Source organism: Sinocyclocheilus anshuiensis, unplaced genomic scaffold, assembly GCF_001515605.1.
Source record: "Sinocyclocheilus anshuiensis isolate Anshui unplaced genomic scaffold, SAMN03320099.WGS_v1.1 scaffold746, whole genome shotgun sequence".
Taxonomy (NCBI): Eukaryota; Metazoa; Chordata; class Actinopteri; order Cypriniformes; family Cyprinidae; genus Sinocyclocheilus; species Sinocyclocheilus anshuiensis.
The window spans coordinates 190,556-211,337 of NW_015544173.1; the positions used below are offsets into that span (position 1 = coordinate 190,556).

General features: G+C 34.7%; 2 protein-coding genes across 2 annotated transcripts in view; both read left to right on the forward strand.

Annotated features, from left to right (window-relative positions):
• The window catches only part of ube2v1 (ubiquitin-conjugating enzyme E2 variant 1), a 39,863-nt gene extending 24,197 nt beyond the window's left edge, over positions 1–15,666 (forward strand). Inside the window, exons 2-4 of the mRNA XM_016496168.1 lie at positions 2,142–2,290; positions 9,131–9,256; positions 14,944–15,666. Of these exons, the coding sequence (XP_016351654.1) occupies positions 2,142–2,290; positions 9,131–9,256; positions 14,944–15,090 (422 nt within the window). The 3' untranslated portion in view covers positions 15,091–15,666. The remainder of the gene's footprint in view (positions 1–2,141; positions 2,291–9,130; positions 9,257–14,943) is intronic.
• Positions 15,667–17,499: 1,833 nt separating this feature from the next.
• The window catches only part of LOC107696034 (casein kinase II subunit alpha-like), a 12,698-nt gene continuing 9,415 nt past the window's right edge, over positions 17,500–20,782 (forward strand). Inside the window, exon 1 of the mRNA XM_016496172.1 lies at positions 17,500–17,721. The gene's annotated coding sequence lies outside the window, so the exon portion shown is untranslated. The remainder of the gene's footprint in view (positions 17,722–20,782) is intronic.

A 20,782-nucleotide genomic window follows, 5' to 3' on the forward strand; every position in this document is an offset into this window, starting at 1 on the left:
TCCGCATGGAGCTTCTATATTTCTCTAATATTTTGAATGAATAACGTAGCAGCGGCGCGTCTCGTGGGCTAGACTAGCAAAACATTAAAATTCAACAACATCACTTAAATCATTATCACCGCATCTCGCATGCCACTGATGACGCTCCCTGATGCACACCTAACATTCAAATGCAAATGTTTATTTTAAATTCAACTAATATTCATTCTTTATTCACAATCTCCTCATCACAGGCAGGCACAGCACTCATTTCAGCATGTGTTTGTGTGTGCTGTCTCATAGCACTCATAGCACGTGCCTATATCGTGCGCTATGTCGAAAAAATTTTCTAGCGATATCGAAGGTGTACCGTCGATAAATATCGATACCGTTTTATCGCCCAGGCCTATGTCAGACTCATTTTGAATAATAAAGTTTATTGTTAAATTGTTAAATACCCTGCCTCCATTACATAGGCCTATGTTTGTCACATCATTATAAGTGTTTGATCACCACATTGTGAGTTATCATTGCAAAAAATGTGTTTATGTATATATATATTCTGTTTATGTAGGCTATATACTGTATTCTATATACATTACCAGTCAAAAATTTGGACACACGAATGGGAGTTGTCCAAACTTTTGACTATACTGTACAATAATATAGCCTACACATAAAGAATATCGGCCGATATATCGGTATCTGTCTTTTTTTACCCCCTAATATCGGTATCGGCATCGGCCCCCAAAAAAACCATATCGGTCGGGCTCTAGTTTGAATGAATCGGTTGAATGAAAGAATAAATGACTCACTCATTAAAATAGACATTTGCCGCCACCTACTGGTGGTTTAGTCCTATTTAAAAGTATCATTGCATTTTTTCAACTTATTTGTATGTTTTAAAAAAAATATGTAAAACATTAATCTTATAAAATTATTTATGCATTTGAAATTTTCCAGTGTAAATGCATTTATGGCACCTCAGCTTCATCAAACTGTCTGTGTAAATGCATCTAATGCCACTTCAGATGCAGCTTCTGTTTCCTCAGCAGTGGAAAGATGGTTTAATACTAATTTCATTTGAATGGTAACAACTCTACAGTTTCTTATTATTCTAACTGAATTAATTGAAACAAAGTAAGAATTTGATGTGAAAGATGACACATTTAATAAGGTTAGGGGGAAAAAATGACCATTTATAAACATAGTGGGAAATGACATCTGTTTTGTTACATACAGCAACTCATTTTAAGTTAACTATTTCTTCCTCTTTACAGTCACAGAGCACTTTATTTTGAGAGTTGTTTAAGAGAGAGAAAATCTGTAACTTAGTCCAGATTGGGGGGAATTGTAATGTTTAATAATTTCTTTTATTATGTAAATAATTTTTGCATTGAAATCTGCATAGATATTTGTTTGTATATGCTGTCACTTCTTAGAAAGAAAATCGGTATCGGCAGGTCACACTTCCAAAAAATCGGAAATCGAAATCGGCCAAGAAAATTGCAATCGGTGCATCTCTACTAATTGGCTAGATGTTTTAATCAGATTAGTTGTCCGGTCAGGCAAGTAAAATTCTCTTTCGCTTGCCCCTTCCAAAAATCCACTTGTCCCAGACAAACATTAAAGGGATAGTTCATCCAAAAATGAAAATTTGATGTTTATCTGCTTACCCCAACCGCTGCATTAATACATTTGTTAGCCAGCGCTAACAAAGCTAGTGATGTGAGAAAGCGAATTGATATGTTCATGCAGTTGACAGAAATCTTGCTGTGCCACGGAGCGCCATTCGCATAGTTTTCCATTAAATTACATTATAGTTGTCCCAAATTGTTGTTAATGTACATAATGACTTCAAACTAGGCTGGAAGATTGTGTATTGTGCATTTTTCAGGGAAACATTGGTCTTTCTTTGGCTCTAATAAAGTCTGTGTGCTTCATATAGAGAGCTATAATATAGGTAGCGCTTTCCCTTTCCATTTGCTGTTTTTTTTTTTAAAGACACTGAACTTCAAACTCATCTATTATGTGCATTATTGAAGTGAACTTTTGCCTGTGATTAAATAAACATGTTTTTGAACGCCGCTTGAATTGAATGCAACACATCCAGTGTGTGTGTGATACCTATGAGTTATATTATTGTGCGTTTGTTTTCAAAGGCGTGAAAGTCCCCCGTAACTTCCGGCTGCTAGAGGAGCTTGAAGAGGGTCAGAAGGGTGTTGGAGATGGAACGGTGAGCTGGGGTTTGGAAGACGATGAGGACATGACCCTCACACGCTGGAGAGGAATGATCATCGGACCCCCTAGGGTCAGTTCTGCTAGCCTAATTAGCTCTTTTAAATTAATTTAAGATGCATATTCTTGTGCCTGAGTAAATCTATCAATTTTTTTTTCACATGTTCCTACTCAGAAAAACAAGAGGTCAGAGTCTGAGTTTATTCTGTTAGAAACACTCTGCATGTTTCTGAAAAGAACCAAATGCCAATAACAATATTACTGGGGAAAAAAGGCATATTACTTCATTTGGGGTGTGCAATATGCATTGTCTATGATGATATCATAATTGTTTTAACGTTGTGGAAACTGACATCGAGAATGTCACTTACTTTGCAAAAAAACAAACATTTCTTCAGAGTGCAAGCTTTCCCTGTGTGATCTAGCCTATTAGAATTCAGTTAAAATGCCCCCAGTATTCAAAATGTAAGAGTGCAGAATTTCACAAAAATTAGCACGGTTACAAATGCTTATTGAACTGTTTTCTAAAATCCATATCACATGAATTGAATTGTATCATGTAGTATTATATTATGCGCACCATGAAGGAGTATAATCCAGAATAGCCTTTTAACTGTTTCCCCGCCAGCATTTTTTTTTTAAAGTTGCCTGCCACCGGCAGCGATTTTGATGATTTTCACTAAAATTTGATGGCCTCCGGTATATTTTGCTGTATGAATATTTGAATATGCAATACAACAAAATAAAGATCAGAGCCTCTACTTTTATACAAAAAAAATCAGTTTTATTCTAGCTTAAAGCATTCTTTTTTTTATCAACACTTGAAGGTTTCATAAATGCATAATTTTGAGCAAAAAGGTGAGAAAATAAAATTATCAAAAACTACATCTGGATAATATTCAGTACGATTATCAAAGCTTAAATCCAGTAAATCGCTTCCATCAACACCTCCAAAGCTTGCACAGACATATACCACTTCCTGGATCAACATTTTACTCCGTAACATTATGCAGTTTTCATTTATATGCTGTCAGTATCAATTTTAAAACTATCGGTTAATTAATCTGTATCGGCCAGTGTGGTCCAACCTAGCTATCGGTATCGGCAAAATCCACTATCGGTCGACCTCTAGTATTTATAATGGGTAAATGAATGAGACACACCTGAAAACTAATACTTTACCAAAGAAACGTATGACAAGATCAGAAACTAGGAAGACAAGAACTAAAGGGGAACCTGGAACATAAGAAAGCACAACAAAAAGTCCATAACTGTGACATTAATATTAAAGGGGTGAATTGCCTTTATTTTAGAATATTCCATGAAATCCACTTTTAATGTTTGGTATGATTTTTACATCAAGAGCATTCATCATTTAGAAATAATTGGCCATTTCTCTGTTTGAACACTGTTTAAAAGTGTCTCTCCTTCAATTCATATCCTTGCTGTTATGATTGGCTCACATCTTTGCATATTTATTACTAAACCATATTTTGATGGACTGATGTCTTGAACTCCATTAGGACTCTTTACTTTTCAGTAGACTCTTATGAAAAGATGTTTAATAAAGTGAAACTTTTTTTTCTCAATTTTTAATGAAGTGAAGGTTAGGTTTTAGAATTCCACACTCAAGCACACGCATAAAGTTTTCCACAAAGCACCGGCAAAAGTAATGACTATATGTTGGGAAAAATTGCAAGGAGATGTATAAATTATTTATTAATAAACTAGTGTTTTTAAATGAGACATTTCGAGCTTTTTGTAGATACATTTAACATGTCTGGGAGGCAAGTAGCCACTACGATGAGTTTCGGTTCATTTTTGTGCTGCGCTCCAGTTCATGGAGACCGAGACGAAAGAAAGCGCATCCTGTTTGTTTTCTTTGTTTTACAAAAGCGCAACGTCTTGTTGTTATTGTGAGTGTACACAAATAAAAGTAGACCCTTGACAGTTTTGAATCATGTATTACTCTTATCTGTACGAGCAAAAATGATGGCATATTTTGTTTCCACTGTTATAAGGAAAAAATGCAAGTGATCACGCCAGCACCTCCATTTCACATAGTAAGCGCGCTATAGCTTCCACACTTTGCACAAACACTTGGATATGCGCCTAATAGCACCCATTTATCTAGGGTAACATTAGAGCAAATGGCTGTGTAAAGTTGCTACTACTTACAATGTTTTAATTCTAAGGTAAAATTGACTTTTTTCCTGCGACTAACCGACCAATAAAATTTTAGCCGACTAAGCCTCTTTTATTCAACTAACGTTTAGTTGACTATTGGGGGGGATCCCTATATTATATATAACTGTACACTGTAAAAAATGTACTGTAGAATTTACAGGATGTTACTGGCAAAAAAGTTGCCAATAAAATCTTGTAAAAATGATGTTAATTGCTGTAAAATGGATTACAGTATAATATTGCAAAGCAAATTAGTTAATTGCTGTACAGTAATTTGTAGTATTTTTACAGTAACATTGAATTAAACTTGTAGTTTATTTTACAGCAATATTTTGTAATCTCACTAAAGTACAGTATTTACCTGGCAACTAAAGTTGCCAATAAAATCCTGTAAATACCCCTAAATCCAAGATGATGTTTTAATAATTTAACAATGAAAATGCTGAAAAGAATAATTTTAACAGTAAATTATAAACTGTAAAATACGGATTTAAATGCACTATCATGAGCACTATCTTAACCCTCATGTGGTGTTCGGGTCCTTTTTGCTCTGAAAAAAAAAATATTTTTCCCGAAAATACTAGTTAATGTTATCGCATTGGACTGAAATTTTGTGACTTTGTTCGCAAAGTGTATAACTACTTCTAAAAATTTTTTTTATCATTTTCATACTTTTCTGGGGGAGATTTTTCACCTTGTTACACCCGTGATGTTACAGAGCAAAAAGGACCCATCCGCGTGACACAGCTGACACAGAATAGCATATGCTGTTTACGTTCAGTGGATACTCTCCAAAATGGCACCAGGGTTAATTTTAACAGTAAATTGTAAACTGTAAAATATGGATTTAAATGCATTATTATGAGCACTATCTTAATACATTTACAAATGAATAAAAACCAAGTCAAAGATGTTGCAAATACATTTTTATTAAAACTGGCAGAAAGACATTGCAAGGCTTTTACTGGTAAAAATAAGAATGTCAGTCTTTCAACAGTTAAAATCTTATCATAAAAATAACATGGCATCACAAAATAACTACAAATACTTGTTATATCACAAAAAAATAAGCCATAATCTGAGTAGAACATTAACTTTATATAAAAATTAAGGTCAATCAACAGAATTCGTATAATTTTGGTTAAAAAGGGATTAAAATAAAATGCTGGAATCAACATTATACCACAAATTCTGTTGTTTGAGCTTATGTTCTATTACATTTAGAATATTCCTGCAAAAGACAATTTAATAAATACATACTGAAAGTCCATCAACTTTCTGAGATGAGCACACACGAGGGTTGTACCTCTTCTCTGAGATCTTTCCACTTGTTTTGCCTCTATGTATCCGTCTTGTATCCAGTGAGTGTTGTGATGTAAACTAGTTAGAGTGATAGGGTTCTGAACACAATACATTTACAAATGAATAAAAACCAAGTCAAAGATGTTGCAAATACATTTTTATTAAAACTGGCAGAAAGACATTGCAAGGCTTTTACTGGTAAAAATAAGAATGTCAGTCTTTCAACAGTTAAAATCTTATCATAAAAATAACATAGCATCACAAAATAACTACAAATACTTTTTATATCACAAAAAATAAGCCATATTCTGAGTAGAACATTAACTTTCTATAAAAATGAAGGTCAATCAACAGAATTCGTATAATTTTGGTTAAAAAGGGATTAAAATAAAATGCTGGAATCAACATTATACCACAAATTCTGTTGTTTGAGCTTATGTTCTATTACATTTAGAATATTCCTGCAAAAGACAATTTAATAAATACATACTGAAAGTCCATCAACTTTCTGAGATGAGCACTCACATGAGGGTTGTCCCTCTTCTCTGAGACCTTTCCACTTGTTTTGCTTCTATGTATCCGTCTTGTATCCAGTGAGTGTTGTGATTCCAACAAAACATCTGCACATAAAAACAAGCAGAAGCTTTAGAATAAAGTTCAGTATTGAATGAAACTAGCTCAATAAAATGAATGTAAAAATGCCATTTATACAGTACAATCAGCATTTGCCAGTACTTAAACTAAATAAGTAACCTTTTTCACAAATGAAATTACTCAAGTAAAACATGTTACCTTTGAAAAAATTCAAGTGTGCAAAAGATGCCTGCTCCCGGGACGTCAGACTGAACTTGTAATAAGACTGCAAATCCAGCCACAAAGGTATGAATTCACAACCATCTGACCCCCGAAAAGCCACTGGGTGCACCTGAAATGAATAAATACAAGCCATAATGTAACCTACAATACAGTATTTCAATATAAAATGTAATCTAAAATACAAGTTTATCAAATGATTTACAACAGAATTAATAAGAATACATTACCTAATACAACTGAGTCATTCATTGTACCGATCTGTTCAAAATGCTGAATCATTCAGTAAAAACACCGCTGAGTTTTGCTTTGATCTTTGTTTGGAACGATTTTCATTGGTTAAATAGAACAACAGTCAATATTGTGTCTAAAAAGTAAGTAACAATGTTAACTAATTGTGTATTGAACTATGTAACATTTGCAATCGTGATAATCAGCAAAACAGCTCGCTTATGCTCCTTAACAATATCATATGTTATAAATAAACTCAACAGTTTGAACATTTACCTCATGTTTCTTGTGAGTTTATGTGTGCCGTTAAGGTTATTTGTTTTGATGTTGAATGTAATAAAATCAGAATCAGTCTCTGCTTCCCTAGTTTTTTTTTTTTTTTTCCATTTTTTTTTTCTCACCCAAGCTTTAATCAGGTTAACTTGTCCAATCGGGTATGTAAATATGTCTTTCACTAAAAAATGGTCCCGGACCAGCTTTAATGTCAGTACAACTAGAGTGGCAATAGACACCCATTTACATGTAACGTTAGTTTCTAATTATAGTAAGTTGTCACGTCAGTATGGGACAGTTAACACATATGAACAAATGAAATTTCACATATTTTGCTATTTGTCAGTTATTTCGACAGATAGTAGTTACTATGACAATCGTTCACACTGGGCATTACGTTAAAAGTTGGGTAAACACTACTTTAAATGCTCTCAATAAGAAAATTAAACTGCCAAAATGAAAAAAAAAATGCAGCATTTAGCCTAACTATGCTATGATGGCAATTTCCAGCTTACTGCACATACCAAGGCCGCTTGTCTAAATGTCGTGATAGCAGGCTATTGTAACATGATATGGCTTATACATTAACTTAAATAAATAAAAGTAAAATTAAGTGAATTTACCAGGAATTATGAATAAAGCTCTAATCTTCAATCGTTCTCGAGCTGCTCCAGTCAGCTGGATTTGAATGAAACGCGCAATCCCATAATACCACACTACAGTAAGTTCGTGTAAAAACCAGGAGCTAGTGACAACTTGCCTGCTTCTTGTAAAAGAATTACAGTCGACATGGAAATATACTGTTAACAACTGTAAAACCTTATTTGGCCCATAATGCATTGCGAATTACAGCTACATCTTGTAAAATGTTTAAACAGTAATATACTGTAAATTTTTACTGTAGAAACTACAGCAATTGTTTACAGTGTATAATTACAGTTACTGCTATTAACTGTTTGTGGAAAGTGTGGATTACATAAAGTTAACATTGTTTTTGTTTAACTAATAATATAAATTGTTTATGGAATCTTTATGGGACTGGAATCGTTAAATTCCTAACGATGCACGAGCAGAGAAGTAGAAGTAGCAGAAGTAGCAAAACTTATCATTGAAGAAAAAGCTCCAGTTCTTTGAGGAATTGTGTAGAAATGCACTTTTGAATCTACCATTAAAACCCAAATATGTTTTTCTTTATAGTTTTCATGAACCATTCTAGAACATGTTTTTGGTATACAGTGGGTACAGAAAAAAATCACATTTTGTTGCTTTGCATCTTGAAATGAAGATGGACACAGTTTTAGTTTTATCCAGCTGTATTTAGCCTACTCAGTGCAACTTATAGTATCCAAGTGAAAGATATAACAGTTGGAAAAAGTAACACTCCCTTGTGTCAGTATTTTGTTGAAGCACCTTTTGCTTTCATTACAGCCTTTAGTCTGTTGGGATTTGTCTCTAGTAACTTTGCACATCTAGACTTTGCAATATTTGCCCACTCTTCTTTGCAGAACTGCTCAAGTTCAGTTAAATTTGATGCACTGAGTAAATATTATGATTATTATAAAGGGGGGTGATTCATTTCTATACCCACTGTATTTTGGGCGTTATATGGAATTAATTAACTCAATCTGAAGGGGCTTCAAATTACTTGGCAGTTGTATTTACATGTAGACTAATCATAAGGGCATAATATGTTTTCATCAGGGCATAATATGTTTTGTTATTATGAGCTGTAAATGTTACAGGGCCAAACCAGGCATCTACATTGTTTAACATTTATTCTAAAAGAATAGCAGAATCCAATATCATTGGAATCACTTTCAGAATTATTTTTTTCCCAGCTGTTGAACAATTAAAACATTGACAGCCAATCCATCCTGCTTTAAAGAAACGTTTAAAGCGTCAATGACAAAACTGCAGCAACAGACCAATATCATACGTTGGTGCGGACGCTGTTATATTTATTGTTATGGTTATCTATAGTTATCATTCTTGGTTTGAACGGGTATTTAGGCTGATGACTTTCACCAATATGTTTTTAATTAAGGGATTAATCAGTGTGATGTTGTTTTAGAATTGTACTTATATAATGATTTTTTTTTTCATGCAGACCATCTATGAGAACAGGATGTACAGTCTAAGAGTAGAATGTGGACCAAGATATCCAGAAACGCCCCCTTTTGTTCGTTTTGTGACGAAGATCAACTTGAATGGAGTGCATAACTCAAATGGTGTGGTAAGTTCAACTGAGTACTGAATATTCAAGTTCTTCCTCATCTGCTACTTTTATCATATGCATGTCTCATTAGGACCTTCACAATTCATGCTATTCATAATTCCTTTGTTTACCATATTGTGTATGTCTATACATTGAGAGAAGGAATTCTGAATTGCTAATAAACTGAACCTGTCTGAAATGTTCACAACCGGAAACTTAAAAACAACCCAAATATTTCGGTGTTTAATATATGAATGAAGATTTTTCCCTGCCTTTTCACAACTAAGTAATGCCAGACAACATGACTGACAACAGTTTATCTAATAACACGTACAAAATGTTCGAATAAAGTTTCATAAAATGGTAAACCCCACATTTCAGCATTTAAATAAAGAAAAGGGTTGTCAAAATTATTGTATTTTATCTGCTCCAAAAATAATTCTAGAAATAAAGAATGCCTTATCCAAATTGTTTAAATGTTTAGAATCCACATGAGCTTGTTTTTCATCAACCAGTCAAAATTTACAGCAGGGCATGCAAAATCTGCCGGGGGGTTTGGTTTTTTTTTTTGGCCAGACAAAAGCTGCACACTGCACACAGGCTGAATGTACATTTAACTCTCTGTAAATCCACTCTCTGACACTAGGTGGCGCTTATGGAACAGCAGAAATTAGAGCTATTTCTGTAATCTCAGTGGACAAAGCATTGCAATAAGAACACTTCTTTATTAGGTATTACATTGCGCGAAGATGAAAACAAAATGACATCGAATCCAGGGCTCGACATTAACGCTTGTCCGGGACAAGTGGATTTTGTGAAGGGGCAAGTGAAAGAGAATTTTACTTGCCTGCCCGGACAAGTAACCCATTTAAAACGTCATTAACAAACAATAGCTAGGGCAGTGCAGAAACTTTGGCGACAATGATTCAGATTTTATTACTTTCAGTGTAAATGGTGACTGATAACGGCTAATGTATTGACAGTATCAAGGCAAACAGCAGAAATTAGAGCTATTTCTGTAATCTCAGTGGACAAAGCATTGCAATAAGAACACTTCTTTATTAGGTATTACATTGCGCGAAGATGAAAACAAAATGACATCGAATCCAGGGCTCGACATTAACGCTTGTCCGGGACAAGTGGATTTTGTGAAGGGGCAAGTGAAAGAGAATTTTACTTGCCCGACTGGACAAGTAACATGATTAAAACATCAATAACAAACAATAACTATAGCACCGAAACTTTGGCGAGAATTTAATTACTTTCAGTGTAAACGGTGACTGATAACGGATGATGTATTGACTCACGCAGCCTGTCTGACTCGAGGAGAAATTTAAACTAATTAGCGCAATGGCACACACAAACTATCTTGTGTCATATATATATATGGTTATTTGTATGCATGTATGTACCAAGAGTTCCTGTAAAACCACAACAATTAAAACGTCATTAACAAACAATAGCTAGGGCAGTGCAGAAACTTTGGCGACAATGATTCAGATTTTATTACTTTCAGTGTAAATGGTGACTGATAACGGCTAATGTATTGACAGTATCAAGGCAAGTCAGTTGAGGCTCACGCAGCCTGTGTGACCCGCAGAGAAATCAGAACTAAGCGCAACAGCACACACAAAGAAACAAACATACTGCGGTAGAAAAAAAAGATTAATATTCTATATAATATAGGTAAGCAACATCACACGACCAAGAGTGATGTTTTTCCGACTATCAGCACGATTGCAAATGTGAAATTGATTTGATGTGCATCTCCGAGCAACACATAACAGTGTTTCCTTACTGAATGATTCAGCATTTTTGAACGAATCGGGTGAGTCAATGATTCAGTGAGCCATTCATGAAGACAGTCACTTGCTTAATTTATTGAATGAATCAGCCATTTGAACGAATCTGTTGAATCAGTGACTCACTCGTTAAGACCTACAGTGATCTGCCGCCACCTACTGGTAACTTTGGTTTCATATTTAAAAGTATCATTGCATTTTTCCAACATTTCATATATGTATGTTAAAAAACGTAAAACATTCATCTTATAACATTATTTACGCATTTGCAATTTTACTGTGTAAATGCATTTATGGAACCTCTTATCTTCATGAAACAGTCTGAGTAAATACATCTAAATGGCACTTTCGATGCAGCTTCAGTGTTTCCTCTGCAGTGGAAAGATGGAGTTTGTTGATACGGATTTCATTTGAATGGTAACAACCATAGTGTCTTATTATTCTAACAATGTATTGTTAAAATGTAAGAATGTGACGTAAATGATGACACGTACATTCAATAAGGTCAGGAAAATATTGTCCTTCACAAAGTTAAAAAGTCCTAGAAATCAATTTAAGGCAAATATCACAAATATGCTGATTAAAGTAAGACCTGATAGAGCACTGATGAGACTATTGCTTCAGAATAAATTACATTTACACCAAAAAAAAAAGCTTTTTTTACAACTACAAGTAACAAGTAACTTTTAACCCCGGACAAGTAACTTTTTTTACTCGGGCAAGTGAATGTCTGATTTACTTGTCCGAAGGACAAGCACATGTCAAGGCTTAATGTCGAGCCCTAATATTACTCAGTACTTAAATGTATAATTACACTGTAACAAGGACACCTTAAAATAAAGGGAATCTTTTCTGAAGACAGTCAGAACCTACAGAGGTACATTCGAATTCGAAATGGTAATACTAACTGTGGGGAATTTTATCATGATTTATCATCAAACCGGTAATCGTTTTAAATAGACACAACAGCCAAAAGGAGAGTGTTTTCCCTGTGCTGTCACTAGGGCTGGGGCAATATGGGGGGGGGGAAAAAAATCCTTTTTTTTTTTTTTTTTTCAGAACATTTGACCGATTCTCGATTTTTAACTAGTCAACTTGATCAAGTAACGTTCTCTTTATTAAAAGCATGCAGAACCATCTGGTTAAAGAAAGCTATATTCCAAGTGCACCACACATGAAGTGCTCAACATGGTGTAAGTCAAACAAATTCACTTGTTAAATATCTTTGCAGAAAAGATGCATGAATTACAACTACATCTTGTACAACTTGTCTTATACATGCGTTCAGAAATAATACAAGGAAAATGCTTTAAAAAAATCTCAAAAGTCAAGGTAATACAAATTCAAAATGACTGAAGGTAAAACACCAGTGGACTATTATTAACTATAAATGTTCTGTAAAAACAATGAACAGCAGCTTTCAGCCTGTCACCATGATGCAAACATGAAATATCATACATACAGAAGTAGTTCTTTACAGGTTTTTATTCGGTTGCGCTGCTTTTCCACAGTTTTTTCTATGTGAACATGGACGTGTTTGACTAGGCGCGTTTTCAGAGCCACACTGCACCGCAGACGTGTGCCGTGTAAATTGTCTAAGCATTAATGGTAGGGAAAGCCCCTTATACCGGAGAGCGGCCACGTAAGAAGTGTTTCTTGGATGTTATAATACATTGAAGAATGATCATATGACTTTTTACATACTCCATGTGACCTGTAAATGCGAAAAAAAACGTTTCCATTGCAGTTTTGCGAATTATTCCTTTTTCGCATTGCCTGAAAAACCACCTCATGCGAGCGTAAAAACTTTTTTGCGATTATATGGGCATTTTTGTGAAATTGACACGTTTCTATTAGGTGTTTTTTCAATTCGCAATTTCAATTTGCGCAATCTGAAGGGTAATGGAAACGCGCCTACTGTTGCGCTCGCATCTATTGCAGCATCTCATGCATGAAACGGCATTCCAAAAAACGCTGCGCTTAAGTTAAAAGAAGTTCAACTCCCAACTACCTGCAATTTTTTCCTATTCCACTGCCCGCATCGCATCTTTGTCAACACAAAAGCACATTCTGTGTGAATGGCACCTTATGGTCAATCACATTCGCCGACATGCAGGTGGATCATTCTTTTCTCTTTACTGTTAACATTGTCATATTGTCAAAGTGTCTAATTCTGACGTTTGGTAATATTTCCTTTCAAAATCGTGATTCCTCGATTTTCTAAAAAATAAAATCGTGGCAAAACATTAAATTCAAATGAACTGATCAAATCTGAAAAATCGCCCAGCCCTAGCTGTCACATACATAGAGAATATCTAAACTGTACACCTTTCTCCCACTTCCTGCGCAAACATCAGTATCTTTCCACCCGCGTTCAGCAATTAAAACTTGTCCGGAGCCACTTTTAGCTGCGTCAGGTCCTGCATATCCCGTGGCCCAGGGCAGTTCAGCTCCAACCCTAATCAAACTCAACTAACCAATCTAATCAAGATCTTAATTACAGGCAAGTGTGTTTGATTAAGGTTCGAGCTAAAGCTCTACAGTCAGCTTACAATACTTCTGGGAAACGCAGCCCTGAGATATGAAGTAACGTAGTCGTTTTTAAGTAAATTCTATTAATATTTTATTGAAGATTCACTTTTCAATTTGCAACTTTGTCTTAATTTGGTAAACGAAGTAGCCAGGCCGTTTATCTATGCTGGTAAAAAATCTTTCGTTTTTAAAGTGAGGTTATTTAATTTATGGTTCTGGTACTAGATTTTAATACAGCCATTAAAGTTATAAAATGCGCAATATATTAATAGATATGATGTGAATCATCGAATCGCATATCACTGCAGCAACTATAGAGGACAACTAATATTAACTTTTGCTTACTGTACTACTGTACTCCTTATTACTAACGTGAGAGACTTGTTTCTGGCAGAAAGATCTAGAAATGTCTGGGGCCTTATGAAATCATTCAAATTTTTTCCCCCAAATTCCATGTTTTACATGAATGTTTTCTGGAAACAGTATTAATGTTTTGATTTAAATTAAAAGGAAGTCTAATCAAATGATAACTTGTACAATTTAATAATTTATTACAATTTTAACAATAAAAGGGCCCTGTAAAATGTTTTATTTGTATTATTTTTTCCCCATAATTTTTTTATTTTTCAATACATATCAAAAAATGGTAATCAAATGAATGCATAAACTAACAATTTATTTCATTATTTTTTTTTTTTTTATGTAATTTTAAATGTTAAATTTAAATGTTAAATTTGAACGGTTCATTTCTTTTCTTTTTTTTTTGGCAAAACAAAGTGCTGCACAACAGAGGTTTACAGTTTAAATAAACACTGAAGAAAAATTTTGAAATTGTGCCATTTTTCTTTACTTTTGTTAATAAACTGTATTATTGTTATTACTTGTATTGTACAATAGTACATTGTACATTATACTGTACAGTAATGTATCCCTGTCAACATTTCTGTGTATCTGATGATAGTTTTCTCAAAGTGAACGGCTGCTGAAATGACTCTAAATATGAATTTCATGTGTTCATCTCCTCATATAGTGCAGACATTGAAAACACCACGAGCATCACGCATGGTTCAATATGTGTAGTAGACGAAACTGTGGCATTCATTCACTCAGAGACACGCAGAACATGCAGCCTTCATATTAAATAGCAGCCTTTTTGCCATTTCATATTCTCGGACACTAGTCCATATCGCATTTTCTGCATACTGGAAATTATAGTCATAATAAAATGTATGTTGCTTTTCTCGAATGGAACAGACATATAGGTCCATTCTTAAAGGACTGTTTAGAATACCTCTAAAATTAATGGATTAATTTTGGAAAAAAATTCTTTTTTTTTATTGCACTTTAATGCATCGTCTTTGGTTGACTCAGGTTGACATGCGAGCTGTATCCTCACTGGCCAAGTGGCAGAATTCGTACAGCATCCGTGTGGTCCTGCAGGAGCTGCGACGACTCATGATGTGCAAAGAGAACATGAAGCTGCCGCAGCCTCCCGAAGGACAGATCTACAGCAACTGAGCTCAGAGCTTCTCCTTCATCTTCTCTACCTTCATCCAGAAAACATTCACACACGCAAGGCTGAGCATTCCTTCTCCTCCTTTTTCTGGACTGATGAGAATTCCTCTCTGTTCCTGACCACTCCCCATGTGCTGCAGCAGCCAATGAGCAGTCCTGCTTCAGGAGCTCCCATTGGACAGAACCGATGGATGTAGTGGTGTGCACAGCAGAATACTGTACATCATTCTAATCTTTTTTTTTTATGTTTATTTGTTATACATGCAAATTGTAAAAATAACAAATGATCTTACTGAGTGTGTGCCCTCATTTGAGAAAAGTGCAAGTGAAAATGTATCTGTGCCATCATGTAACATGCTGTGTGCTGGGAATATTAAGATATTACTTTTTTTAGCCTTAGAGTCAACAGTCTTGACTGTTTAATCCAAGGCTTCTGGCCTGACCAATTCAAGGTTGAATCTTGAATGGTGTCTCATTACTTCCTTCAGGCTGTCAGCTTTAGGTCACTTCAGTTAGTTAAAATTTAAAAGCAAAATTATAACATAAGCTCAATAATAGAAAAATGTTTACAACAGCAAAGATGAAGTGTGCAGTTTGTATTTTATGATATATTCTATCCCATCTTAATATGCAGAGAAAACAACACGACAGATGTTTGTAGGTTGATGGCTCATTATTTAATTTTTTTATTAGTTTGGTGCTAGGGCTGCAGATTACACATTAATTTAACATATGTTCCATTGAGCTGCTGAGAGCTTTGACACCATGGACACTATAAATACATTTTGTGGTCAATACGTTATAGACAAATTAGATAAGTTGTTAATTAAGGTCAGTTATCAACAAGGTGATTACTGTTTTGTTATGCTGTGCTGGACAATCTATAACAAAAACCGACAACTTTTGCTGCATGTTGCTCCAACTTCAGTGAACAGTTGGGGTCAAGAAGTTCACATAACCCTTGCAGAAACGGCAAGTTTGAATAATTAAAAAGAGGGATTTTTTTTTTACTACCTTAAACAAGCTATTTCATATAACAGATGTTTAAATGTAGTCCACAAGGATAAATAACTGAATTGAGTCCCACAATTGTTTGAAAAACCTGGTTTCAACTATTATATATTTATTTTTGGAATGGGGTCAGATATACAGAAGATGCTGGAAAACCAAAGAAAATGGGACTAGGAGGATTTTTCTGAAGAACTGCCAGTATAACTTCCCAGGGTAATCAAGGGTCTCATGAACAACTATCGCGAAACATACAACCACCGGTCATTCAGCTAACAACACTCAGTATTAAGAATCAAAGGTGTCAACTTTTTAACTGGTTCATTGTTTAAATTATTTTGTCTTGTGGACTCGTAAATATCTGTGTTTTGAAATAGCTTATTCATGACTGTATGAAATAAAATAACATTTAATTTTTATCGGAAACCATTAAGAAACATTTTGCAGGTTCTGCAAGAGGTGTATAAACTTACAAACAACTGTATACAACACCTTAGAAAAATAATTTTTACTCAATGTTGAAACCGTTCAAACTAAAGTTTGTTTCTTCATCTGAACAGATTTGGAGAAATGTAGCTCATTCACTCTGCAGTGAATGGGTGCCGTCAGACTGATGGTCTGGCTGAGAAAAAACAACAATAATCCACACCAGTCCTTCGGTTAACATCTTGTGAAGAGAAAAGTTGCATGTTTTTAAGAAACAAATCAATCATTAGGACATTTTTTAATGTTAAACCATTGCTTCTGACTAAAATATGAGTCCTCTGTCCATAATATTACTTTTTCCAGCGAAAAAGTGATCTCATCTGGATCAGTGGAGGAAGTGTTATTGTTGATTATGGGCTGGAGTGGTGTGGATTACTTGTGATGTTTTTATCAGCTGTTTGGACTCTCAATCTGACGGCACCCATTCACTGCAGAGCATCCATTGCTGAGCAAGTGATGGAATGCTACATTTCTCTGAATCGTTTTAAGCAAATTTTCTTTTTTGGGTGACATTAATTGGTTAACTTGATGCACTAAATAGGTGACCACATGCACAGAATTACAATTTTGAAAACACAAGGCTAAAAAAGTTGCATACATACACAGGCGCACACAATGCATGAATTCATGCTTATTGAGCCATGTTTTCTTCTCATGTAATGACAGAAACATACAAAATGTGGACAAATGTATACCTGAATTAATTTTATATATAAAACGTTTCTTATAATGTCAAAATGTGCCAAAAAGCATGATAATTTTTGGTGCAATATGGCTTTGACATGCAAATGCAATGGCGTTTCTGCCATGTCTATAAGAAATGAATCATTTAAATTATTTATGAATTTGTTAGATACTTTTATCTAAATTGATTTACATTGCATTCAAGCTATACATTTTCGTTGGAATCGAACCATTTGTGCTGTTAGCGCCATGTTTGTCTGAGAAAAGAAAAATGTTAGCCGAAGTCAGTCAGCATATGTCTGTCTGTGATGTTTGGCGCGTGCGCTCTCAACGCCGTTATCAAACGGCCATGTTGAGTCTCTGAGACAGAAATGACTCAATATCGCACCGAAATAAGGATATATATCTCCACGACAGGCTGAACATAAGCGCGTCAACACGGCTGTCATCGAAAAGGTAAATAGTCTGCACGCAGTGAAATGTGTGTAATGCTGTGGTAAAGAAGACTGGTTTTGGGACGAGGAAGCCATGTGGAGAAAACTCATATTTATTACACTGCTTTCAGAAGTGTGTTCGTATCACTGCTGTAACACATGATCTGATCACTGAGTGTTTGATGCTAGTAAATTCTTTATTAGTTAGCAGGTGCTGTGTGCTGAATAGCGGGCATAATATCTTTTAACCAATGGATCATATGTCTCTTACTTAGAAATATCCTAATATAATGGCAAGCCGGTTTAACATCTAATCACTTGCAGAATGTGAATTATAATTCATGTGACTCAAAATAATTTTATTTTTTTCTGTTAAAATGCTATATATATATATATATATATATATATACACACACATATGTTTGCATTATTACAAAATCTTGGTATCCCTAATGAAGTTCATCCCGATGTTTTGTATCCAAAATGCAATTTCTATTTAAAAAAAAAAAAACTTATTTAATGATTGATATCTGTATGGCTGAATTTCCAGTTTTCTATAATTGACATATAATTGAGTATAATTGATTACTTGCTTGTAATGTGAGTAGCCATGCATCCAGGTTGTTGCCCTGCATACGGCCCGAGATGCTGGGATAGGCCTCAGCATCCCTGTAGTCTCAGCCTCAGACATCACGCACACGGCTATGTGAGACTAGCATCCCTGTGACCCCATGCATCCCTACTATGGATAAGCAGTTTGCAAAATGGATTTCAATGGAAGTTATTATAGTACAACAATTATTGCACTGATATAAAAACTGATTTTGTAACTAGTGAAAACAGAATTCCTCATGCTTTACATTCAATTTTAACTAGTAAAACACTTTGAAAATCTAAAAGGAAGGTTGATGGTTGCACAGAAATGTCTCCCAGTTCCCTTGCTGGACCTGTGAGGAGACCAGTGTGAGAACAGGCATGCTTGCAGTTTAAAGGCAGTGGTGAGGGTTCTGCATTAACTTCAGATGAGCCTCATCATACACTGCTAGCCCTTTTTGTCCCAGTGTCCCTCTTCACACACACCCACTCGGGCCTGAAGGCCATCTGTTCTATTACAAAGGGGGAAAAGAACAGAAACACATACTTCTTTAATGGCATTATATGTCGTACTATTGAGAGGTTGTTCTCACTGGAATTATTTCAATAGCCAAACTCGTTAATCAGGTGATGTACACACAATTTATATCCTGTGATTGATTAAATGTCAAACTTTCTTGCCATATAACAGAGCACTGGAGGAAGAAAAGCCTTCAACTTCATTCAGCTGCATCTTTTGATATTTAATTCTTTCAAACAAGTTTATTCGGTGTATTTAAACATCATATCTGCTCATTTGCAAAACTTGCAGTTTTTTGGTCAGTTTTTTTTTTTTTAAGCATTAATTGTGCAATAAATGAAGTGGGGTGTTTCTAAGCAAAACTTGTGCAGTGCACACATAAAATTGAATGAAAACAGCCAATAGCCAGGGCCTATTCATACCCCTGCTGATCTTTATGTAGAAACCATTTCAGATAAGAAAAAATTAAACCCTAGAAATGTAAAATAAAAAATGTACAGTAATTTGTATTTGTTAGATGACACACTAACACATGAACAGAGAACCAAGAAAAACATTGATCACTGGATTTGATCCATACCAGGTCCCAGAAACCAAGTTAACACAAAGAACCTACCAAAACAAACATTCATGGACATTTATATATATTTAACCCACAATTTATATACCGGTGCTGGAGATGGATTGACTTAATTTAAACCATTTATGATGTTTCTTCTTGGTTACCTCTGTTCATGTCTTTTGGAATCCAATAATGTGCCCTGCTAATGGCCACAAATATGTTGCTTGAGTGGAAAAGTCATGTGAATGAAACAGATGAATAGAGCTTTTTTAACCATTATACTGCAGTTATACAGCATAAATAATATCAATGTAACATTGGTCTTTATGTACTCCTACTTTAATTGTATCTGCCACTTTTAAATGTTAAATAGATGTCAAATGTAAAATTTGACTACATTTAAATGTAAAATCAAAACAACTATCCCTTGACTTAAACTTCATATATTTTAATCAAAGTTCACATTAAAGTTTGAAAGTCTTCCATTGACTTGCACTGTTAGAATGTTCAGCGTCTGGAAAGCTGATGATGTCATAATGTTCTGTCTGCTTTAGCTTTTTCTGAGAAAAAGAAAAAAAAATGCTTTCCTTTTGCTTTATATCATGTACTGGTATTTTCTTGAGAACATGCAAATCTAACTGTAAACTTAAAAAAAAAAAACTGGGTATTTGCATGGTATTAAAAAAACACTATTGTACTGTAGTTCTTATTGAGGATCTTCATTATACTGAAGCAAAGACATTAGAGAGAGTCCACTCAAAAAAAACATGAGCAGTGTGTCATCATTCATTCATCCTCGTGTCATTCCAAACTTGTTTGACTTTCTTTCCTTGTGGAACATGCAACAAGATATTTTGAGAAAGGTCTCAGTGGATTTTGTCCATATAATGGAAGTCAGTGGTAACAAAAATTCTTACTTTTTTTTTTCTTTGGTATTCTGCAGAAGAATGAGGTTGAGGGTGAATAAATAGATAAATAATTGATGAATAAAATTGGGTGTTTAACTTTAAGTCAAGTTTAAAGTTTTTAGTTCAAACACAACCTAAAAGCTTTGCTACAGATGACACAGAGTTGGTGCAAAAGTTATTCACACACACATAAATATACATGTGTGGGTTGTGAATTAGCTTAAAGGGGTCCTATTATGCTCTTTTACAAAGTCTTGATTTTGTTTTGGGGTGTACTAGAACAGGCTCTCATACTAGGTTGTTCGAAAAACACATTCTTTTTCACATATTTTACATTATTACAACACCTCTCTCCCCAGTCTGGCATGAACGGCTCGAATAGTTCCTATATCAAATGAAGGCCCGCCTTCTGAAATACTAAATGTGCTGTGATTGGTTAACTGGGCCAGTGTGTGTTGTGATTGGTTAGCTGGGCCAGTGTGTGTTGTGATTGGTTAGC